At 21.5% G+C, this 18365-nt stretch overlaps 1 protein-coding gene across 1 annotated transcript; it reads left to right on the top strand.

Moving 5' to 3' along the window:
* Positions 1-811: 811 nt before the first annotated feature.
* On the top strand, positions 812-17989 carry PY17X_1456700 (conserved Plasmodium protein, unknown function; the record flags this gene model as incomplete). The annotated part of the gene is made up of 1 exon (XM_724994.2): positions 812-17989. The coding sequence occupies one exon, from the start codon at positions 812-814 to the stop codon at positions 17987-17989; it is 17178 nt and encodes a 5725-aa protein (XP_730087.2).
* Positions 17990-18365: the final 376 nt, after the last annotated feature.

Below are 18365 nucleotides of genomic sequence, written 5' to 3' on the forward strand. Positions count from 1 at the left end.
CGTTAAATAATAAGCATATATTATTTGCATACAAACCATTATATATATATGTGAATTTATTTTGGCAAAGGATATTTGCATAAAAAAGTATAAATAAATATAAAATATATATCCCTTTATTTTTCGTAATAAATATAAAGGTCTTAAAATGTGTTTTTTTTACTTCGTATGACATAAAATGTATTCCTATGGAATAATAATAAACATAAAAGCATTAATATTTGTTTTAATGTAAAACAAAAAATATGTATATATATAATATTTTACACTTTGTAATGAATTTTTGTTCATGAGGATAACAAAAACAGAAGAAATTCATTATAACATGAATAGTGTTAAAATTTTGTGAATTATGTATTCCCGCAATATATATGTATATTTTTATAATATATTATAGGTATACACAATACATAAAAAATATACACAATTATACATATACAAAATTCAAATTTTATGAAAAACACATGTAGCACAATTATATATTATTTATAAACATATTTTTTAAGCACATCAAAAGGGTGTATTTTTAAAAACTATTTAATATTTTTTATATACATTATTTCAACTTCATTTTTTTTCTGTTCATTTTTAATAAACATATGGTTATATGTAAGTATATGTGTACTGACAATTATGTGTTATACTAAATTTATTAAGATTATTTAGTATAGCCATGTATATATGATATCAACATGCATTTGCATACATATACATGTATACATTCATATACTTATTTTAAAATTTTTTTTTGTGTTAAAAATTATTAATAAAAGGGGTGGGGAAATTAAGCAGGACAGGAAATAAATAAAATATGAAAAACTATTTCACGAATAATACAGAGAATAATGAAATAAACAACATTTATAAAAAGTCAAAAGTAGATAATGAAAAAGAAAATGCAGATAATAATAATATAAAAATTAATGATGTTTATAATAAAAAAAATACTGAAAAAATGCAAGAACATAATATAAATGAAATCGATAAACTTAAAAACGAACTAAAAAGTGTAATAATAGAAAACAGTGAATTAAAAAAGAAATACAATGAAGATACTGAAAAATTAAATTTAATTTCTTTAAAAAATGCATCACTTTTAAAAGAGATAAATGATGAGAAAAAAAATATTCAAATTGAATATAATACTTATAAAGAAGAATCTGTAAAAGATATAAGAAGATTACAAGAGGAGTTGGATAAAAATGTTGTTATATTAAACCGTTTAAAAGATGAAATATTATTTAAAGAAGAAGAATTAAAAAAATTTCAAGTTATAGAAAAATTATATAAAGAAGAATGCGAAATCAATGAAAAAAATGATATAAGAATAAAAACATTAGAACAAATTCTAAGGGAGACAAAGGTGAATGAAAATGATACAAGTGATAAAAATTTGAACCAATATAATAGTAATACATCTGAAAATGGTCAGATAAATGATAACAAAAAATTAACTGATGAAGAAATTCAATTGAATAAAAGAGAATTGGAAAAAAAAAATGAAGAAATAAATATGTTAAATAAAAAGTATGAAAGTTTAAAAAGAACAAATAAAGAAATAGAAAAAAAAATATGTTTTTTAAATGAAGAGCTCGATTATTATAAAAATAATGAAAATTGTTTAGTCATGCAAAATATTTTTAATACAGAAAATAATGTTAGCGATTCTGTATGTAAAAAACACCTTGTCAAAGTATCTATACTTTATAATATATTAAGTAAAATAATTATATATGATCAAAATGATCTAAAAGAAAAAGATAAGATGGTTTATACATTGGAAAAAGAAAACATTCATTTTTTGAAGAAATTTATTGCAGATGAAATGTATTGTCTATATTTAAAAGATTGTATTAGTAAAATAAATTTAACCTATCAAGTTGATCTTCACAAACAAGAAAAAAAATATATGCTATTAAACTCAGAATACGATGATCTTTATAATAAATTTTTGTTTGAAAAAAATGAAAATTGTTTATTAAATGAAAAATATGATAAAATTATTTTTAACCAAAAAAAAGAAATTCGAAGTTTAAAGAATCATATATCTAATCAAAATAAAGACAAGGAATTGTTAACAAAATATATTGATAATTATATTACTTATATAGAAAATTCATATCAACAATATTGTATATTAAATAATGAGTATAAAAACCTAGAAGATCTAGTTAATGACCTTAAGGAAAAGAATAAAAATCTAACTTCCTTGGTCAATGGTATAAGCATGAATAATAATAACAAAGGTATTAATGGGGATTCTATAAATGATTTAGACTCATTAAATGTTAGTGAAAGTATTGGAGATAACAATATTAGTAAAGATATTAATAATTCTAATGATAGTATGAATAAAAAAAATAAAATTACTCTTGATGTAGATCATATGAAATTGATAAAAAGTGATATTAAAGATAAAGAAATACGAATAGTAGAATTAGAAAGTAAAAACCTTGAATTGGTAAAAACAATTGACAATTTGAACGAAGAAATATTAAAAAATAAAAAAAATGAATATGCAGAAAATGAATCAATGAAAATTAAAGATCTATGTTTTGATCTTAAAGATATTTGTTCAAAGTTAGAATTGGAAATAAAAGAAAAAAATTATATTATTGAAGAGTTAACAAAACGATTAACTCAATCAGAAAATAAAAATAAAGACAATCAAGTAATATTAGAATTATCTGAATTTAGAATTAAAAATTTTAATGATAACATTAAATATTATCAAGATAAAATAAATGAATTATGTGATAAATTAAAAACAAAAGAGTCAGAAAATGCAATTTTTCAAGATTTTAATAATAGATTAAAAGAAGAAAAAGAAAATCTTTCATATGAAAATATAAGTCTTATTGAAAAAAATAACCAGTTACAAAAAGAAAATGAACTTTTAAAAAAAGAAATAATGTTATTAAAAACTGGAGGAAATAATGTTAACTCAGAATCGAGTAATAATATTCATGGTAATGTTATTAATAATGAAAATGGCTATAATAATCCCAACGATGAGTTTGTACCTATGGATAATAGTATATTTTTAATGGATAAATCATACGAAGCAAATAACCAAGTTACGAATTACGGCACAAATGAAGGAAATCAACAAAATAGTTTAATTAAAAGAACTTTGACATTTGGAAATGCAAATAAACAGACTTGGAAAGATAATGGAGATTTAGCTACAAAAATAAACCATTTATCTGAAGAGAATAATTTACTAATTAAAGAAAATGAAGAGATTTTTCATAAATTAGAGCAAGTATCTAATGAAAATGTAAAAATAAGAAATGAATTATTATATGCTAAAACAGATGCTGAAAAATATTTATTTCATTTAGAACACGAGAAAAAACAAAATGGTAAATATAAATTATTATTAAAACAAAAAAAAAGAAAAGGCAATGAACTTAAAAGAACATTCAATAAAATGATGTTAACAGTAAAAAACTTAGTTGTTAACATTAAAAAAATTGACAGAGAAAATAAAAAAAATGATATTAACAATTCATTTTTTATTTCTTCGTCATCTGAAAATAATTCTAATGACGAATATTTTTCTGAAAATGATAAAGCAAGTACTAATTTTATGTTCTCATCAGTTGAAAAATCAAGAAAAAGTGCAAATAGCACTACTGTTGATGCCAGGTCTAGTTTTTATAGTAAGTCAACTAATGCATTAGGAATATCAGACAATGGAAATATACCTTTGTCGATATTTAAAAATAGAACCATATCAAATAATAATGAAACAATTGAAAAAAGAACCAATAATCATAATAACATTGGTGGAATTGATAAAAAAACGAAAAAAAAAACAATAAAAGGAATTTATATAAAAATTCGAATGCATAGATTTTCCATATGTGATAATTTTAGAATAGACGCAAAAAAATATAAAAAAGCATATAGAGAACTAGATAACACACTAAATAATATAAATAAAATTGAGAACAATATGAACCTGAATAAGTTGAATTCTCAACAAAGAGTCGACAGCAAAGGGTTAGACACATTTTATTCTATTCCTAATAGTTGTAATTCGAAATTTATAGAATTTGAAAAAGGTGACGAAATAAATGATGTTCAAAATGGTGAAAATATATTTGTAGAAAGAAATAATCCTAAAAAAACTCGCGAAAAAAATAATCAGCTCTTTTCGACTTTTCAAACTAAAAAAATGATCAATGATTTGAATTATATAAAAAGAAAATATGATTCCAAAATAAAGGAAACACTAAATATGCAAAAAAAATTAATGGATAATGAAAAAGAATTAAATTGTAATAATGCAAAATATGTGAACTTACTAAATGAGCACGATTTATTAATAACTGAAATAAAAGAAAGAACAGATAAATTAACAAATATCGAAAAAGATTATAATGTTTTATTTGCAAAATATAGTGAAAAACAAGATGAACTTAAAATGCATGAAAAGAAAACGCAAGAAGTTTTTAATGAGTGTAATGAATTAGTAAAATATATGGAAAAAAAAGAAAAAAAAATTAACGAATTTGATGAAGACTTAAAAAAAATGGAAATAAAATATAAAGAAGAAAAAGAAAAAAATGATATACTAACTAAAGATAACATTTCACTAGATAATATAAATTCTAAATATAAAGAAGATATCGAACTTTATAAAAAAAAAATCGAAAGTATGAAAACTGAATTAAAATTGAGGTTGACAAAAATTGAAGAATTAGAATTAATTCAGAAAAATACAGAAAATGAAATGTTTTACTTGAAATCAGCTACATATAAATATGATGTAAGTCTAAAAGAAGCACATGATGAATTGAATAAAATAAATGAAGAGACATTACGATTGAGAAGGGAATTACGAGAAAATCAAATGAACACAAACACGCTAAAAGAACAAATTTTAAATAGAGATTATTTCTTATATAATGTTAATGAATCCTATAAAAAGAAAGAATATTTTTATAATAATTTAAAACATAAAATTGGAGGGTTTTATAAAACATTTATTGAATTGTGTGAAAATTTTGAAATGGGTGAAATTAAAAAGTTTAATGAATTATATGAAAATTTTGAATTTAATGATGATGAATATAGAAAAAATGTTATAAATTTTCAATTAAAAGATAAAGATAAATTTTCCAATAGTGTTGAAGATATTGTAAAAACAGTTGATAGATTAAGTGAATTTAATGCATATTATGAAGAGGAAAAAAATGATATGTTGAATAAAATTAAAGAATTAGAAAATAAATTAAAAATAAAAATGAATGAATATAATAAATTATATGAACAATATGATAATAATATGAAAAATATAATAATAGACAGAGATGATAGAGTAGCAGATTGTTTAATTCTTTCAGAAGATGTAAAGAAAAAAAATGCAGAAATAAATTTATTGATGAAAGAATTAGATGGTAAAAACTTAGAATATAATGAGGTACAAATGAAATGCAACTTTTTATCAAATGAAGTGCAAGCTTTAGAAAATTCAAAGCTGGATATGAAGGAAAAATTCAATGAAATTGAATTTCAACGAGAAAAAGAAATTGCATTTTTAAAAAAAGAAAATGAATCATTAAAAGATGATATATACAATATTAAAAAAATAATTCAAAATGTAGATGATGAAATTATGAGTTTAAAGGAAACTATTAATAATTTAAAACAAGAAAAATATAATTACGAAAAAGAGATTGATAAATTAAGAGAAATATTAGAAGAAGAAAAAAGATATCATGACATGTTAAAAGATAATGAAGAAAATTTTATAAAAGAAATTAAAGAAGCACACCAATATGCTATAAAAAAAGAAGAAGAAATAAATTCTTTACGACGAGATAGTGAAATGAATCAAAGAAATCATATAGACGAAATTGAAAAATTAAAATTAAAAAATAGAGAAATTCAAGATTCAATAAAAAACCATCTTAAAATGGTTTCAGATTTAGAATTACAAATGTTAGAATACAAAGTTTTATTAGATAAAAATACTAGTATGAAGATGCTAGTTCAAGATTTGGAAAATAAAATTGACGAATTAATAAAAGATAATGAAAAACTATCTATAGATTTGAAAAAAGAAAAACTAATAAATGAAGAAAAAGAAAAAAATATGTTAGTACTACAAGAAGATATCAAGATGCTCGAAACAAAAATCAATGAAAATGATTCTATATTATTAAAATTAAATGACGAAAAAGATCAATTAAATCAAGAAATTTTTATACTTAATGATATCAAGAATAATAAAGACAATATAATAGAGGAGCTAGAAAACAATTTGAGAAAAGCTGTTTTTGGAGACATTAAAATTAACGATTTAGAAAAAACACAATTTGAGCATAAGGTGTTTACAGATGAAGACCTCGGAATTAATATGGCGAATAATATGAATTATGGAAATCCAGGTGATTCAAAAATGTGTATATTTAATAACAATAACAATAATGGGGCATATTTTAATAATGTCATTGAACTGAAAAAATATAGTCTTTTTTTGAAAGAAGAAAATGATACGATAAAGCAAGAATTGAGAAAAATGAAAGATCAGTCATATATGAATGAAAGAAAACATACGGAAATGGAAAAAATTCTTGAAAAAAGAAATGATATCATTCGAAAAATGAATGATGAAATAATTTCATATAATGAAAAAATGAAAAATTTAGAAAAAGATACAAGTCAATTGAATTCAGAATTATATGCTGCTAATGAATTATTAGCACTTAGAAGTGATGAATGTAAAGAGTTATCCATAGAATTATATGAACTTACAGATGTAAAAAATAAGCTAATTGTACAAAATGAAGTGTTCCAAAAACAATTAAACTTTTATAAACAACAAATCGATGAAAAATCGGAACTTTTAAATAATTTAGACTTGAAAAAGGAGGAAGAAGATAATAAACAATATGAACAAAATCTTTTATTTGATGAATATAATAGAACATTAAATTTTTATTATAAAATATGTTCACACATTATTTATTATAAGAAATGTGTAGAGAAAGAACTTTCTGATCGAAAACAAATCGATTCTAAAAGCATAAATGAAGAAAGCGTAATAAAAAATGATAGATATGGAATTAAAGGCAATTTAAATGACGAACGTGATGATAATAGAAAAAATACAAATAACGATGATGACATCGAAATTTTTAAATCAATAAACATTAGTAACTTTAATGATACGGATAATAATATTATGGAAAATATAAAAATAAATAATACGAACGAAATATCTAATTATATTAACGAGTTTTTAAATTGTGTAAGATTATTAATTTTTAAAAAAAGAGTATTTGAATCTAAATTAGAAAGCGCTGAAAGGAAATATAATAGTTTTAAAGAAAAATTAAAAGAAGACAGGGATTTAATTTGGGACTTGAAAAAGAAATTAAGACAAAAAGAAGAACTTAATATGGATAATAAAAATATATTTGAATTTTCAAAAGATAAAAATATAGAAGTGAAAGATTTCTCTATGAATTATAAAGATCTAAGCAGTAGTATACATGAATATGTAAATAAAAATGATGTAATGGAAAAAGGGAAAGAAATATTAATATTAAAACATGAAAATGATAAATTAGTAGAAGAAAATAAATTTTTGCATGAACAAATAATGAATTATACGAATTTAAAAAATAGTGTTAATGAAATAAATAAAAAAAATGAATTTAATGAAAAGGAAAATGCAACAAATGATTATACATATGTCGCTGAAAATAAATATTTAAAATTCCAAATAGATACAATATCTAACGAATTAAATGTTTATAGAAATAAAAATGACTATTTAAAAAAGAAAACGGCAAATTATGAAGATATCATATCTAATTTACAAAAGGAATTAATTATCATTATAGATAAACAAAAAGAATGCGATAAGGAATATTTTAAAATGGAAAAAGAATTAGAAAACAAAAATAAAAATATTGAACATTTAATAAAAAAAAGAAATGAAGATAAAGAACATATGGAAAATGAATATGCTAGATGTCTAAAATTGGAAAAAGAATTTTTGTCCTTAACTGATGATATATTTAAAAAGGATTATAAAATAAAAGAATACATAGAACTAGTGAAAAAGCTAAATGAAGACATAAAAGAGCATGTGCTAGAAAAAGAAGAAATGAAAAAATATAATGAAAAACTGAAAAAAAAATATAGCATTTTTGAAAATAAGTATAATGAGCTATCACAGATTTTTGAAACTAATGAAAAGACAAATAAAGAAAATGACAATAAAAATGAAAATATTCTTATAAATAAATTAAAAAATCATGATAACATTATATCCGATTTATTAAGGGAAAAGGAATCGCTATTAAATGAATATGAAGATTTGAAAACAAATTATGATCAAAAATTAAAAATAGAATCTATGTTAAATAGTGAGGTTGATCAATTAAAGATAGAAAATCAAATGTTGATGGAAAAAAATAACGAATTAATTGACGAAGTGAATAAACTGATAAAAGAAAATGAAAAATATAATATAAATTTAGTAGACATGGATAAAGAAAAATTTGATATATATATGAAATACTTAAAAGCAACTGAAGAGCTAAATAATATTACATCATCTTCTTTAAATGAAGACATTTCTGCAAAAAAAACGAAAAATGGAAATGATAATCACGAAAATATTGATAAAAATTATAAAGAAAACATCGAAAAATTTTTCTTACTAAAAGAAAAAAGCCTAAAGGAAAAAGAAAAACTAATAGACGATAAATTAAATCATCTAAAAGAATATGAAAAAGAGTTGGCTATAAGTAAAGACAAATTACGAAATTCTGTCAGACAAATGAAAGATAGCCAAAATGAATTATATACAATTGAAAAAAGTAACATTGTTATAAATAATTTAAAAAAAGATATAAACATGTTAAGTATTGAAAATGATGCATTAAAAGTTAAGATTAAAGACATGGAACGATTAAATGATACAATATTTAATGATAATAAAGAATTAGTAAAAGTTATATCGTCTTTAGAAGAGAAATATAACAATGGTATTAATATGTCTAAAAATGAAAAAGGTCAAAACGATAATAGTAAGTTTATTAATAAAAGTTATGGTAATGATGATAAAAAAGAATTGTTGAAGAGTCAAGAAAAAATAGAAAACGAAATAAAAATGATTGAAATGGAAAATCATACCAAAAATTTAATTAATGAAAATAGGTTAGGAAAAGAAGAAAATGAAAATCTAAAAATCGAAATATATAAACTTAAAAACCAAATTGATGAATACAGTGAAACTCTAAATAAACGTTTTAAATATAAAGAAAATAATAAAAAAGCCAAAAATTATTTGTACTATTTAAATGATAAAATTAAAGGGCTTATTGAAATATTTCGGGAAAATAATTTTAATTATGAATTTTTTAAGACTGAATTAAAAAAAATAAAATCAGCTAATTTAATGATTATCAATGACAACTTTGATGATTTAAGTCCTATACAAAAAATGGAAGACAGAAATGATAATAATTCCCTTTATAGCGAAATCCATACAAATGAGGGTAGTTATCATATGAGTAAAAGAAATAGCAAATTAGAAGAAGATGAAAATATAGATGATAATGCTAGTATTAGTTCAAAAATAATAGTAAATATCTTAGGATCACATTGGAAAAATAGTAATGAAGATGGTATAGTAATAGATAAGGCAAAATTAAATAAAATTTATAAGTATATTATGACATTAAAAGAAAATTATTGTGATAAAGAATTAATTGTACGTAACCAAAAAAATATAATAGAAGAATTAAAAAATGAAATTGATAATTATATAAATCTTAATAAAAAATATGAAGAGGAGAATATAGATTTAAACAACAAAGTAAATGAATTGGTACAAGAAAACTCGTCTAATGTTCAGAAATTTTCTAAAATTCATGAAAATTTAATAACAAAACTTGAGGAAGAAGTTCATAAGAATAATAACATGTTAGAGGAATTAAATATATTAAATAACAAAATAAAAGTATATGAAGAAAATCAAGTACAAATCGAAAATGCATTAAAATTCCAAAATTTTAATATAGATAATAGTATATATAAAAAAGACGAACACATAGAAAACTCTAATCTTAGAAAAATAACAATCTTATTAAAAGAATATAATGAGCTTGTGCAAAATAATTCAAATCTGCTGTTAACAAATGGGGATGTTTTATCTGAAAATGATGAATTAAAAAACATTATTAAAAAAATGAATGATGATATTGATATATTAACAAAAGAATTAAATGAAGAAAAAAATAAAAATTGTTCAGGCGAATCAAAAGGAAAGGGATTTGAAATGAACACAAGCAAAAACAATAGTCGTAATAGTAGACATTCTCAAAATGAGCAAAGAGACTTATTAAATAGCATGCTAACTTCTCATGATCAAAAAATTAGCGTTTTAAAAAAGAAACTAGTTGACAATGGTGATATAAATGATACTATAAAACAATATGAAGAAATAATAATAGCAATTGAAAAAAAAAATAATGAACTAGAAAATGATTGTGAATTTTATAAACAACATAATAGCGAATTGAGTGACAATTACAACCAATTGATAACCGATTACAATTCTTTGAAAGATTTTATCAAAAAGAAAAAAATCGAATTAAATTTTTCAGATATACAAAATAGCAAAAGCGAAATTAGAAATAGTTTTATTCAAGACAATTTAAAAAAGGAACACAGAGAAAGTATACATAGCGAAGTAAATAATTCGAATAATTTTTTAATTTCAGATAATGATTTATTAACAATTAAAAATCATATAAATTCAATTGAAAAGTTAAACAATGAGTTATTAAATAATAAACAAGTTGAAATGTATATAACCTTAGTTAAAAAAGACATAGATTATTTGCTTAAAAATAAACAAAATGACCAAGTAAACAAAATAAGCACATCGAATGACGAATTAATAAACCAAATTATAGAAAAAGAAGATGAAATAAAAAATTATCAGGAAATTATTAACAATTTAAAATCTCGTATTGATAACAAAGATGAAATAATTAACAATTTAAAACGCAATTCTGAAGAATTTCGAAAAATGATAAATTTGATGAGAACACAAAATAATAATGATCGCATTGAATCCATTAACAATTTGAGTAATAGTAATAAACTTGAAAATGAAGAAAATAATGAAAGTAATAAGGGAGATAATTCTGGATTTTCACAAAAAGATGATATGCTTGTTAAAATAAGAGCAGGATATGAAAATTTACTAAATGAATATAATGTATCAATAAATACGCTTGAAGAAACTAAAGAAAAACTTGAAATGCTAAAAAATGAAAAGATAAAGTTAGAAAGATTAAAAGAAGCAGAAATGAATGATAAAGAATATATTATTAAAAAATTAGAATTAATTAATAATCAAATTAAGGAAAAATCTATTGAACAAAATAAATCGCTAAATGATGAAATTCAATTAAAAGACAATGTGATACAAAATAAAATCGAATTAATAAATGATTTACATAAAGAAATTGATATATTAAAAGAAGAGAAAAATAAAAACTTAAAATATATAAATGACTTAGAATTCCAAATTGTTAATCTAAATAATGAAATAGAAACATTAAAAAATATATTAAATGATTCAAAAGACGAAATGAAATTATTAAGTAATGAATTAGGTAAAAAGGAAAATACGATTCATATTTTAAAAACTGATATAAAACGAATATCAAACAGTATTAAAGCGGAAAATAACGATTCTCAAAATGAACATAAAAACAGTTCGCACAGAAAATCCGTACCATCATCTCATAAAGGACATAGTAATAGCTCGTTGGTAAAACAAAACGAAACAATAATGGAAAAAAACGAACAAAATAATAATGATGAAAAAAATTTAGATGAAGATGAAAACGAGAGACAATATAATAATATTCTAAATCAAAGCCATTTACATTTTGAAAAAATAAATGAACTTAGAATGGAATTGAAAAACTCTTTTGAAAATTATAATAAATTAAAATTTGATAACAAAAAAAAACTCAAAGATTATGAAGATGAGGCAAATAGTTTAAAATCCTATATAAAAAAAATAAAAGATGAAAATGAAAAAAAAGATAAAAAATATGCATTAATAGAGCTAGCAATAAAAGAAATGGATAAAGAAATTATCTCATTAAAAGACGATATAAAACAAAAATGTTTATATATAAACGACCTTGAAATGAATGTTGATAAAACAAAAAGAGAGATACAACTCATTGTAGATGATATAAATAATGTTCAGCATATTGTTATGAGTTATTTCCAAAATGATAACTCTAGCATAGAAGAATTAACAAAAAAAATAAATGCACAAATGAATACTAACCATCTATTATTTATTAAAGAAATTGTTATAAAATTTCACCATAGAACTTCTCGAAAAAGTAGAGAATCGAAGGTAAGGGAAAATGCTGATGATGAAAATCTCGCGATAAAAGAAAGAGAACTTATAAATTTACAAAATGAATTAAATAATATTATTTCAGAAAAGGAAATGCATAGCGATGCAATAAAAAATATGAAACACCAATTGGATGAATTTCAAGATCAAAAAAATAATTATATTAACGAATTAAGAATTTTGGAAAAGGAGTTAGACATAAAAAGAGATGAGATAGAAAAGTTCAACATCAAATTAGAGGAAATAAATAGAAGAGAAGAGAGTTTAGCATATAAAGAAAATGAATTTATACAAATAAAAGAAGAAATAATGAACAGAGAAAGGGATATAATAGATAGAGAACATGAAATTACTGAAAAAGTAAATGAATTATCATATAAAGAAAAAGAATTAGTTGAAAAAGAACATGAATTGCTTAATAAAGAAAGTGATATTTTGAAGAATAATGAAGATTTCATAAATAATAATAATGAATTAGCAAGAAAAAGAGAAGAATTAAATATTGAACAAATTCAAATAGAAGAATTAAAAAATGACCTTATTTTAAAATTTGAACATTTACACAATGAACAAAAGGATATAAAAATAAAAGAAACGAAACTAAAAACTATTTATAAAAAATTAAAAAACAATAATATTAATGATCTTTTAGATGTAAGTAATGATGAAAATTTATTCAATAGCCGAACAAGAAGTAATATAAATGGAAATAACAATGAAAATGAAAATAGCAACATTTCATCGATGCGAAAAATAGCAGAGTTAGATAATTTAGAAAATCAAAGCGAAAACTTAAACTTGGATTCTCTAGAATATACAACCTATTTTAATGAATTTAAAAAAAAAATAAAAAATCTAAAACAAGATTTACAATCTCGTGAAAAGGAATTGGAATTTTTCGAGAAAACACTTGAAATTGAAAAACGAGAAAAGGAAGAATATAGAAACGAATTAGACAATTTAAAAAATTTGTTACATGCAGAACAATTAAATAAAAAAAAATTGGATGACCAACTAGAAAGATATAAAAATGATGATGAACATATTATCAAGTCATTAAAAGAATCAGAAGAAATAATAAATGAAAAAAACACGCTAATATTAGAATTACAGCAAAAGTTGGCACAAGCCTCATACGAAATTAGTATGATAGAAAATAAGAGTAATAAAAAAAGTAATAACAACAGTTATAATGGTGAAAGAAATAGTGAATATGAAAAAAAACTTGAAGAATTAAACAATATAACTAATAGTTATGAAAAAGAAATAAATGAATTAAATAAAGAAAAGGAAAATATTACAAAACAATTTATGGAAAAAATTATGGATGATGAAGAAGGTATAAATAAACTAAAAGAAGAACTCAATGACGCAAATGCATTAATTGTAAATTTAAAAAATAAAAATAATGAACTATATAATGTAAATATAGAAATGGAACAAGCAAATAAAGACATGAGAGATGATATTGATATTCTGTTGGCAAATATAGATAAATTAAACGATGAAAAAAATGTTACTGAAAATGAAAAGGAACAAAAGGAATTAAAATATAATGAATTAAAAATAAATTATGAACACAAAGTAAAGGAATGTAATAAATTTTTTAACATGCTTCCACCAAAAATGAAAAAAAAAATAGAATATGAAAAAAAACACAGGAATAGCAAAGAAGGCAATATTAATATGAGCCAATTTAATAGTAGTGTCATAAGCAAAGATCACGAATCATTAGGAAATAGTTCTGAAGAAGAAACGTGTGATATTGATAAAATAGTAAATGTTGTGGAAAATGGACAAAATGGCAAAAGGGCATCAATTAAAATAAATAATATACTAAATGAAAAGGATATGGTTATCGAATCATTAAATGAGAAATTGCTATACTATGAAAAAGATAATGCAAAAAACCATGAAATTATAAATGACTATAAATCTAAAATTGATGAACTATTATCAAAATTAAATATATTTGAAGGAAATATGCCATTTTTCATCAAAATAAATGAAATAATAAATGAAAACAATTATACACACCAATATGTTCTAAACCTTTTGAACAATGCAATTTTATATAGAAAAATTATAACAAAAATATTCATTGAAAATCAATTTTATAAAGAAATTATTCAAATAAAAGAATATATTTTTGATATAATCAGCAAAAATACTTCTAATAAGAAAAAAGAGACATTAAAATTGAGTATGATTAAAAAAAAAGGAAGCCCCAAAAAAGGTCATCATAGTGTTAGCCATCCTAATTATCCTTTACATATGAGCGACGCTATACACAAATATCAAAACCCAAATGATGAAGAACAATCTATGGATGGATTAGACATAGAACCAGAGACAAATATGATAATAAAAGCTGTAAATGACGAATTTGACACTTTTGAGAATATATGCAATGAATTATATAACTTAAATAAAAGTGAAGAATGGGATATAATGTATAAAAAGTTAAACGTATTAGAATACAGTTATAATAGTATTATAAATATTATAATAAACGAAATTAAGAAAACCAACAAAATATCAAATATCGAAAAGTCCGAATTAAAAAAAAATATGAAATTATTAAAAAAGAAATATAATTCTTTATCAAATGACTTTTTACAAAATGTTGAAGATGTCGACAAATTAAAACTTATATTAGTGAAAGAGTCCGAACAAAATGAATTGTTAGTAACTGAAAATGAAGAATTAAAAAATCTTTACAAAGAATTAAATGATGAATATAATGAGAAATTAAATTTAATCAAACAAAATGAATATCAAATTAAAAATTTACAAGAACAATTAATTGAAAAAAATGAAAATAAAACAAAAACAGAGGAAATTAATGAATTTCTAAAAACGGACTTAGATTATTTAAATACTTCTTTAGAACAAGCAAACCAAAGTTTAACCAATTTAAATAGTGAAAATGAGAAAAATAAAATTGCCTTAAAACAATTAACAGAGGAAAATATTTATCTAAAAAACCAAATCGAAGATAAGGAAGAAAATATAGAATATTTAACACAAAAAATTAAATCAAATGATCAAGTAATAAGTGAATTAAAAGAATTTAATGAAATGTTGATAAAGAAGGTAGAAACTTATGATTCTATAGAAGAACTAAACAGAAAGGAGGGAAATAACCATACTAAGGGGCATATTGAAAATAATTCGACAACTGAACTGTATGATCATAATCGATTCTATGAAGACATCGATAAAAATGAACTATTAGGAGTTATCAGTAAATTAGAAAATGATAATAATAATCTCAAAGAAGAATGTGATATGTTAAAAAATGATTTTTATATATTAAGCGAAAAAAATCACGAATTAGAAGAAATCATACAAAAAAATGATTTACCAATAAAATATAATGATGAATTAGACATAAAAAATGATATTATTGAAAAGGAAAATTTAATTAATGAAAGAAATAAATATAAAATAAAATGTATACAAATTATAGATATATGTTTTAACAAAGATTTTAGTATAATAGATATCAGGGAAAAAATAGTAGCAATTTTTGAAAACGACGATGAAGAAATAATAAATATAATAAATTGTCATAGAAGTATGCTATCTAACAATACAAATGAAGAATTTGGTTATGATAAAGAAAATAATCCAATTAAAAATGCACGTCATTCTAGAATCATTCGAGGAACAAAAAGTGTATGCAGTGTTGCAGATAATAATCAATACAACGAAAATGAAAGCATGAAAGACAGATTGTCTAATCAAAGAAAAGATGATGCAGCAAAAACACATCAAGAAAATATCACACACATAGAAGAAATGAGTAAAAAAAACGAAGAATTAATAAAAAAAAATGAACAAATATGGAAATTAAACAAATATATAGAAGATTTAAATAAAGAAATTACAAATAAAGATTATATAATTATGAAAAGTCAGCAAGAATCCGCAGACAAAAATGATGTGCTAGAAAAAAATAAACAATATATAATTTTTTTAAAAGATCAAATAAAATTATTATGTAATAATATTGATGAAAATAATTTATTCGATATAGATAATGTTAATTTATCACCAACACTTCGAAGTTTTATTAAAAGAAAAAGTTATAACAATAGATGTTCATTTGTTGAAGTTTATGATGAAAAAAAATCAAATCATGGACACGAAAATGAAAATTTTGCTTCAAGGCAAAAAAGAAGAGAAACTTTTGACCAAAGTCGAAAAAAAAGATTATCTGAATTCACTTCCCAAGAACAATATAATTTTTATGACGAAAATGAAGTAAAAATTGAAGAAATGAATCTAAAAATGGACGAATTAAATGATAAATTAAAAACAGCGGAACATAAAATCGAGGTATTAAAAAATGAGAACACCGATTTAATGGAAAAATGTGAATTTTTAAAAAAGGAATTAAAAGATGTTCAAGGGGCTAAAAGAAATTTAATGTTATGCGAAAGCAGATTAAATATATTAGAAAAAGAATTGGAAGAAAAACAAAAAAAACTAGATGCACAAAATAAAACCGTGAATGAATGTGTTGATATATATGTGGAAGAAAATTCAGAAAATTTTAATAAAATATTAGAATTAAAACAAGCAAATGAAAAATATAAAATCGAAATTAAAGTCTTAAATGATGAAATTACACAATTAAAAGCTGATGTTAAAAATTATAATAATGACATAAAAAATATTAATTCTACTCTTGAGTTTTATAAATCCACACATGATGAATTAGTAAATGAATTCGGAAAAGAAGAAACGAATAAAATATATTATCAAAAAATTTGTGACATGTTAAAAAAGGAAAATGAAAATTTTAAGGAACAAATCGAAATTGAAGAAGAAAATAAAAAAGAATTAATAAATAGTATAAATGAAATAAAAGAACAATTAAATAATGCTATGAAAGAAAACAATGAAATCGCTTTAGACGTGGAATATTTTCAAATGCAAAATAATTTACTAAAAGATTTTTGCAACCATTATAAAGAAAGAGAACGCATATTAATAAACAATATTGAAAATGATCTTGATAGTTCTATTACTACAAGTAGTTTAAAGAACATACAAAGTTATAAAGGAGAAAACTTAAAATCATTCGTTATGAAGCTTAATGAAGAAATAAATAATTTACAAAATGAATTAGAAGGAAAATCAGAAAATATAGTATCCTTAAAATATCAAATAAAAGAATATCATTTAGATAAAATATCAAAAAACAATGAGCATTTACAATATAGTAATATTACTTCTGAAGAAATAATTGATATAAACAATATTACATATGTTCAAAATAATCTATTTATATATATTAATCTATTTAAAAGTGTTTTGTTTATTATAAGTGAAATTCTATTTTTTATTGATCCAACAAATAGTTTGTACTTTGAAATACTAGCTCTTTTAAAATTGAAAAGAAATAAGGATCATAATAAAGATGTCGAATTAGACGCCTCAATCAAATCATTACAATTATCAAAAGGCGAATGTGATAATATTTTTAAATCTATTCTCAAGTCGAAAAATTTACTAAGGGAAAAATTGCAGCTATTGCAATTGAAAATTTGTTGAGCTTACCAAATGAAACACATATAACTTCTGATGGATACTTCTTCCAATTCGTTTATTCTTTTAAATAAGTAGAAATAAAAATAATCACATAATTTCTGGGATATGTGATAAAAATGTTTTTATACACAAAATTTTAAACATTTTTCTGTTAATTATATTTTGTTTATTAATAAAAATCACTAATTATATTTGTTTTAATATATATGCGCTTCTATAAACAGCTCGAAGAGTATGCATATAACTACATAATTATACATATGCTATTTGAGAAGCGATTTTTTTTGTATTTTTATTAATATATGCAAATAATGGCATTAAAATATTTGGTATTTTTAATTTTTGTGCGTTTTTTTTATTTTCTTTTTTTTTTAAATAT

The sequence above is a fragment of the Plasmodium yoelii genome (assembly GCF_900002385.2).
Source record: "Plasmodium yoelii strain 17X genome assembly, chromosome: 14".
Lineage (NCBI taxonomy): Eukaryota > Apicomplexa > Aconoidasida > Haemosporida > Plasmodiidae > Plasmodium > Plasmodium yoelii.